The sequence below is a fragment of the Akebia trifoliata genome, chromosome 3 (genome assembly GCF_017979445.1).
Source record: "Akebia trifoliata isolate Shusen 1 chromosome 3, ASM1797944v1, whole genome shotgun sequence".
NCBI classification, from domain to species: domain Eukaryota; kingdom Viridiplantae; phylum Streptophyta; class Magnoliopsida; order Ranunculales; family Lardizabalaceae; genus Akebia; species Akebia trifoliata.
This window is the reverse complement of record NC_141377.1, coordinates 32,369,868-32,378,319: the sequence shown is the minus strand read 5'-3', so window position 1 is coordinate 32,378,319 and position 8,452 is coordinate 32,369,868. Positions and strand designations below refer to the sequence as shown.

The 8,452-nt window shown below is 32.7% G+C and overlaps 1 protein-coding gene across 1 annotated transcript; it reads right to left on the bottom strand.

Moving 5' to 3' along the window:
- Positions 1-4,131: 4,131 nt before the first annotated feature.
- LOC147406420 (GDSL esterase/lipase ENOD8-like) lies at positions 4,132-8,452 on the bottom strand. The gene is made up of 5 exons (XM_086434452.1): positions 8,178-8,452; positions 5,840-6,052; positions 5,575-5,744; positions 5,012-5,285; positions 4,132-4,458 (listed from the first exon to the last, which is right to left on the bottom strand). The coding sequence occupies exons 1-5, from the start codon at positions 8,416-8,418 to the stop codon at positions 4,193-4,195; spliced, it is 1,164 nt and encodes a 387-aa protein (XP_086290578.1). The 5' UTR covers positions 8,419-8,452; the 3' UTR covers positions 4,132-4,192.

The window sequence follows — 8,452 nt, the reverse complement described above, 5'->3', positions numbered from 1 at the left end:
TTATATATATAGAGAGAGGGAGAGTTTGAGATAGAGATCTACAAACTTTTTTGCCAAATTTTTGAACATTTTATGCTCAAATTTAATTGGGAGATATTAGAGATTGTAGTTTTCTAACAAGACAAGTTACTTCAGTGAGAATTTTCAAGATAGTTGAAAATTTGAGTTTGGCAATGGAAAATGACTGCGATTCTCACAATTCTGACGTGGGATGTCACATAACCATAGATGTGTTTTCTCGCAATACCAGTAAAAATCATCTATGGTTATGTATGTATCTCCACGTCAGATTTGTGAGAATCACAGTAAATCCTGTGTCACCCCAGCACTTTTGCAATTTATGAAAAAGAGAGCTCCTTTTCAAACACTAGTGCCTATTTATAACACACCAATCTTTTCATCTAAATGAATGTAGATACCTGTTGTTATCTTTTTAGTCCTTATAATATGACTCGCTAGATGGCATACTCAGTTGGCTCCCTCACGTGGCAAGTTCAGGAATAGTAGATTTGTACTCCTTGGGATACACTTTTTATGGGGAAGTGCATTTGTGTATCCCAAGACATACAGATCTACGATTCCTGAACATGTCACATCATTTTATCACAACTCTTTATTTCGAACCCCAATAGTAAGTTGATTTGCCCATGTCATCTCATCTCAAGTGATATAGATCATATAACTTGGCTTATAATTATTTATTAATATATTGTATAAATTCAGATAATTATAAATAAATATTTAAATTATATAAAAATTAATTATTTTATCAAAAACAAAATACAATTGACGTAGTCAAGTTTTATCAACTTGGCTTATATTTTTAGAGGATCATATGAGTTATATTGGATCTCAGACAAGTCGTCAATTTGAAGGACGATTCTTATTGAAAATTAACAATACCAAGGTTAAGTCATCTCAATCTCACATGATTTTTGAAATTAAAATCGTAATTGAGAGAGAAGGGAGGGAGAATTCTTTTTTTTTTTTTTTTTTCTTGAGAGTTTTGTTCATGGAGCCTTAGGACCCTTTTTTATTTGAAGTAAAAAGGATTTTTTTTTAAATCAAAATCTTATAGGTATTTGAAATCTACTCCACTTTGTCCCTCTCTAGGAATCCCCTTTTCTCTTATTTCTTTCATTTCTTTTTAGGAATTCCTTTTTAGGTTTCCTAAGAAAAATCCTTGCAGAGTTTCTAACTTGATTCCAAAAAAAAAATTGAGTTGACTCAACTGAGTTTACAAGTTGACTCAATGATTTGCCAAGTTGAATCGTAAGTTGGTTCATCGTGTCCACGTTTAAGTTGACTCAACTTCATCAAGTTTTGAGTTTACTCAACAAGTTTAAAAGTTTTGATTTAAGAGAAATTTGCCAACTCATGAACCACAGATCTCGTAATTACTATTGTAGCAATTTTTTTAAAATGATAAGATAATAGGGATGAAATTGATATTTCATCAAATTAATATCAGGATTTAGTGGCTCACTAAAAATACATAATCCCAAATGTGTAACACGAAATCAACGATTGGGATATATACTAAAGATATGTAACTATCACGATATATATAAATATCAACAATTAAATTTCATATGAAGACCATTGGGATCATGTGTTTTTTCATAAGTTATTTTTCACGAATCTCACACAGCATGGAAAAAATCGAATGTACATGTTTCGATCTTAAGCATTTGCAATTTCTATGTCAAACGCACCAAAGAAGGAAATAAGGAATCATAAAAATTGAGATAAGATCTCTCACAAGCTTTAGACTTCTTCGTATATTCTATGTTTATCATTAGAAATCCATAGCAATTGGGTGACGGATTGTCAGATCATGCAAATACAAAATGGGGTGTCTAGTATTTCAATATTTAAAAACATAGAGGGAATTTCAAATGTCCTCCAAAGTATGTTTAAAATATTAAGAAAAAAGATGAGTTAAAAGGTGAAAAAAGATGAGTTAAAAGGTGATTTAGACATCCCCCCCCCCCCCCCCCCCCTCTTCCGTTCCATCCATCCCCCATCCTCATACTTACTTTTTAGTAAATAATAAAGATACCCACCTGTATTTGACTTTGATGACATGTTCCCTAGACCTCAATCGTCTTACTAAATTGGAGGGGAGGGGAGGGGGGGTCTTCATCTTCAACTTCTGGTCCAAATCCCTTGATTTTTCTTCCTAAAACTAGTTATTTTCTATCTCTTATAGTATCTTTTTATAGTATATTTAACATTCTATCTATTCATCATTTTAACTTAGTATTTAATCCTTTGTAGAAAATCCTAGAGCTCATTATAAAAATTTTCATCATTTTCTTATTCTCCAAAAACATTTTTTTTATGGACGACGAGGATTCCGGAGTTGTAGATCGACTAGAAGGGACAAGGAAATTAGCCTGTTAAAACATTATATCTCGCCCAAATCCCTTGGGTACATGCAATACCTCACATACCACAAATACAAGGTAAGCTTGGATAAATCCTTGTGGATGGGTGGCCAATGATGGGGCTTGAACTCAAGACCTCTCCCTTTCTTCAATCTCTTTTATACCTTTAATCTATTCAATCTTTTATTTAATTTATCGTTTTACACCTAGTTTTAACACATTCTAGAAAACCCCAATTTTTTTTTATAAAGAATTCTATCATTTTACATTTCAACAAAATCTTATCTTTCCATGAGGTTTGAAGGTTGAAGTAGAGAAAACCCTAAGGTCGAACATAAGGATTAAATTCACTTAAAGAGATTGAACATAATTGATTTTGAGAAGAGAAAGCAAAGCTTTTGTTAGTAGTTGAAGAAGGGGCATTTTTTTAAGGGACGGACTATTTGTACCCATCTTTTTATTCAATTATCCCACTTGACCATTATTTTCTAATAAATAGTGAAATAACGAAAATACCTTTTTTTAATCACTCATCACACGCACTTAAAATAGGAAGCTATTGAAAATTTCATTATTGTAAGATTATATCTAATTCACCTGAAATAATTCGACAAAAACCTATCAAGTTCTTTTAGTTAGATTTAATAGAATTCAATCAAAGCTATGTTGGTAAATTTGATATTAATGATCTTCTAAATGAAGCAACATTTGATATTTTATTCTCTACTGAGAATTTCGAATAACCCCTAAATTAAAAGTTGAGGATTTGACATTCATTTCTAACCTAATTTACAAGCTTTAAAGGTATTACTTCTTGTACCACAAAATCCTTATTGAAATCCTAGTTGAAACTTTCATATATGCAAAGAAGACGAGAAATGAGAGAGAAGAAGAAGAAGGCCGAATTATATTCAATTTGGATGATGGGTGTATGAGTAAAAGTTGGATTGCTCGTATTACCCACCTTTAATTTTAGGTGGGTGAAAGTAGTAAGTGGGTGAGCCGAGTAAAAAAGGTGGGTGCAAATAGCCAATCCCGTTTTTTTAAAATGATTGATGTAACAGAGGTACTTATTCCTTCTACTTTTTAAGAGGGTAGCGGATTGCATAAATATTCTTTTATTATGTTATCTACAAAATCACCTTAATTGATATTCTAAATTATCAAAGGATCCTTATAATAATTTTTTAAAATAACTATAAAAAATAGTAATCACACCTAAGTTCTAATTTTTTTGTAATATGTGCTTGTTTGCACATGCTTCCCATTAGTTTCTGATAAAGAAATTACAACCTTGTATTTCCCCTTATAATCGTCAAGTCATGCTAGATTGACCTCAATTTACACCTTGTTGATGTGGAGGCTTGCACAGAAGCATAGATTCTTTTCACTCGTATCTCAATGAAAAACATCTATGGTTCAGTGCCCAACTCTATGCCAACAAAGTGTGAATTGAGGTTAATCAAACATTATTTATAATCGTCAGACCTCTACAACCTAGAAACCCTAGTTTTCTTTTTTAATTTCGTTATCATGTGATTTTACGGTGACTGCAATACAAATACATACCCAAACTATCCCTATGACTCCCAATTTGAGTACAAAAAATACACTACTGGTACACAAAAACTAACTAGATTCAAGATATCTATCACAACAATTTTCATGAAGCATTCTTCTTGTACTTAAAATCCTATTGGGTATTTTATTTATGAATATTTTATTATTTATCAAATTAAAGGAAAGTAATTATTTGCTTAATTATTAAAAAAGAAAACATAAAGGGTATATGTGTAGGTAATTTAGTATGGTTGCCTATGGCATGCCATTCTCAATGAAAGAGGCGGATCGGAATATGCTCCATCAACAATTTGACGATAAACCCATGTGTTAGCGGCTTCGGTGTAGTGAATTCCATCCCAATTGACTCGAGCCCATGGTCTTTTACAAGATCCCACCGTTACTTGGGTGCCATTGACATTAATAGTTCCTCCACAGTCTACTTGATTGCTATAGTTATATTCCCCACCACCGTAACCACAACACGCTGTAAGTGGATGTTCGAATCCTACATAACCAATTCTTTCATTATCAAAAAAAGAAAAGAGAAAGAAGTAAATTAAAATTTAATTATCATGTTGGAGAATTGAATTAAGCATCATTTGTATACTTTTAGGCCTTCTGTGGCAAACACTAAATTGTAATTTCATCAATAAAAATAATTTTATATAATAATGCTAAAGAAGTGTTGTGTAATATACATTTGCTAGGATTATAGTTTATCAAAAATAATTTGCACTTTGATTCTATTAAAATGACTAGAATGCAATACATTTAGAATGGAGAATCATTAATTTATACGTTTGGGCCTCGAAACTATTCTTTGTGAGTTCCATTAAAAATTTAAAAATATATAACAAAAATTAAAAATCGATTAGTGAGGATAGGATCTTAAAACGTTCACATGGTGCAACTTCCAACTTCCCACAAAAACGTGAATCGTGGCTATAACTTGTTAATGAACTATTGTGTATCACCCAAAAAAACACTTTCTAGAGCTAAAAACACAATTAGATTTCGCATCAACAAATTACACCAAAAGATTTGAGAAAATGACTTACCATACTTGTCGGCCTGGCTTATGAGAGTGTACTTGGCCGAGTAAATATCCACATATGTAATGGCAGCCGAGGTGAGTTCCTTCCTGAGTTGACTCATTGCCTCCTTCAATTTTCGATTGAAATATTGTGCAACTTCGTTATAAGGAATCGCACAGCCAGCCTTGTCTACCTTAGTATTATTGTTGACTGATGCAAGAGTCAAAATGTACGGAAGGCAACCCATTGGGCCGGTATTATGAATCCAAAATGATCTGCTTCCTTGCTCATACAAAGCCTGCATGATCACGTATGTCAACAACATTAGTTGTCTTAAGCGGTTGAGTTGGTCAAGATGAGTTGGGTCGGGCTGAGACTTAAATGTCCATTTTTATTGGTCTTATTAAAGCCCAAAACTACATATTTGATTGGGTCCTGAGTCATGAATGTCTGCCATAGATATGGTTTAGTTGTATACATGAAGGGCTGTCATCAATACGGATCCACTAATAAATTGTTTAAGACCCAAAAACTATCGGATCCACTCGATTGAATAGATGTTAAAAATGATATTTTCTAAGAGATACCTTAATGGTAGTAGAGAAATTGTTGACTATATCAGGGACAGATGCATTGACTTCCTGTATGGACATGCCACTGAAGAATCCTTGCCCTAGATCATTCTGACCAATATCAAATGTATATAAAGCTTCATCGAAGTACTCCTTCTTTGGTAACAAATCTTTGAAGATTCCTCCTATAAAAAAAGATGATCAACGACAACCGTCAGATCTTAATATGGGTCGTGTACGCAAATATCAATTTGAACCATCATTTAATTTTAATTAATACCTTGTTTGTTGATGACGAACTGTGATTCAGACTTGAACTGAGTAAACTGTATCAATTGGACATCTAAGGAAAAAGGACTGAACCCACCCAAAGGTAAAGTATCGCGTGTTGGTACGATTGTTGATCCTTTCGTGGCAAAATTTGCACCGTTGGTGAAGTTTGACCCCACCGAATCAAGATAAGCACTTAAAAAACGCAATCCTAAGCCCTCCGCTGAAACATCACACATATTAATTATTTGATCCAACAGTTATAATTGTCTCACTTCAAGAAAATTCAAATTCATGGAGGAAATCAAATGATCAAATTGGGTAACAAACTTGATAAAGAAAGGTTTTCTTGGAGTTTTTTTTTAATAAAAATACAACAGTTAGATCTTTCGGGTAAATCTCTCTTTTATATATCCGTTACATGCCTGAATCCGGACTGAAAAACGTGTCGAAAACCCATTGGAACCCAAAAATTAGTTGAACCAAATCCGACTTAGTTCAGTTCGATTACCCGTTACTTGTTACCCATACCCAATACTCGTAAAATATTTAGATTTTGAATTAAAAATATTTACAAATGTTTTATATAATTTGGATATAATCTATTTTTCATAAATTTTTCCGATGTAGTAAGATTTATATATTTATAAGTTTAAACTTTAAAGTTAAACTTGCCTATATAAATAAATCAAATTTTAAATTAAAATATTTTAAATTTTATTATATGATTGAACCCATAGTTGACTCAAAACCTGTACCTGTAAAATACCTGAAAAATCAGGTTTGGCTAGGGTACGGTACGAGTATACCTTAATCTTTACCCATATCCAATCCGTACCAAAAATTAATGGGTTGGTTTTGGTTTCATGTATACTCGACCTGATCCAAACAAATTGGGTCGGGTTTGGTTCTAAGTTCCCGAATGTACACCTTTATATAAGTCTATCAAACCTTCGTCTATTGCATTTGAATAAAATATGTTTAAAATTTGAAGAAATTAATTAAAAAATATGTCACTAGACCATTTCGATCAAAGATTCCTTGTTCTGATTTCTAAATGTTTGACATTAACATGAAACAAAGTTACGTGACTGACCATCTATTAATTCACCTGATAATAAGTTATGAATAATTTTAAACCAATTTAAATGGTTTAACTAGTCCGTTGAGATGACTTGTAAAAGTTAATAATCCATCATTATTGGTGGGGGCCAAAATGAAATATCGAAACCTTAATCTTGATATTCTAATCTTATATTAGTGAATTATGTACAAATTTTCTAGGGAGCGTGGGATAAAAATGGTTCAATTAGGTTTATTTTCAAGATTCGGCTATAAACTCGATTTGGCTGATATTTTCAAAATCAATGGGAAGGAAATCAGGTTGCCTCTAAAATCAGAGTGACTCACCTAAGAGGAGTTTTAAAATCATGAGTTGAATCACATACTTTTTTTCTTAGGGTCGGGATCAGTAGACTCATGAAACATGAACTCATATGTTCACACACAATCCGGATCATGTATACAGGAAATCCAACGGATGAGATGCCTCTTAGAGATTCGTAACCTATTCTTGGGATATATCTTTTATCTGTAACAAATTCAAATGTCCAACCAGTCATGTCAAGTTGAATATTACATTTTTAAAATAAATAGAAACTTTAAATTTTTTTTTTTTTTTCGCAAAAATATTATATATAACCAAATAACTCTGTCAAGTTTACGTCTAATTTGATACATTTTCCAACTTGATGAGACGACGTTGCTTCCATCAAGTATTGGGGTTGAGAAACTTCAAAATCTAATTGAGTCGACTCAGCTGATTTTCCAATCAACAGAGTATTAAAACTATGGTTTACAGCATCTAGCTATATAATAATCTAACACAACATATTACAATAGAGTATAGAGAACCAACAAAATAAAAAAAGAGTACATATTTAATAAAAGAAATAAGGGGAGCATTCGGAAGCCCTAAAGAGAGCTGAAGATTGTGCCAAACATTTTTTTAAACATGGGTTAGAAGTTTCGGAATAGGCTGATTTTTTGTGAGGATGGTCTTTATGATGAAGAGATCATCCTCGCCAAAACTTAGCTCATTTTGAAACTTCTAATCCTAGATTACAAGTTGAAGAATCGTGGACGGTCCTATTTTTGTAAATCACTTTTGATGTGGTTAGAAGTTTCAAAAAGGACTGATTTTTGGTGAGGATGATCTCGTCAGCATAAAGATCATCCTCACAAAAAATCAGTCCATTCCAAAACTTCTAACCCATACATTGAAAAAATGTTTGGCACAATATTTGGCTCTCTTTAGGGGCTCCGAACGCCACCCAAGAAATAAATACCTATGAAATCGATAATAATGCGCCCATCAGAATATCTTCCCGCAGGCCTGTGGAAATAGGTCTCACCATAAGGTGGAGGAAGGGGTCCAAATGCAGCAGACAAGCCACCCGTATCAGAATTCGAGGCACCAAGGTTGAATATTGCTGGGAAATCACAATTATTCAAAGCCGGGGCATGATTAAAGAATGATATCAAAGATAGAAAAGCAATAATAGTTTTAACAAATTCAGGAAAATCCATAATTGACAAAGAAGAAGAAAGAAAGAAAGAAAGA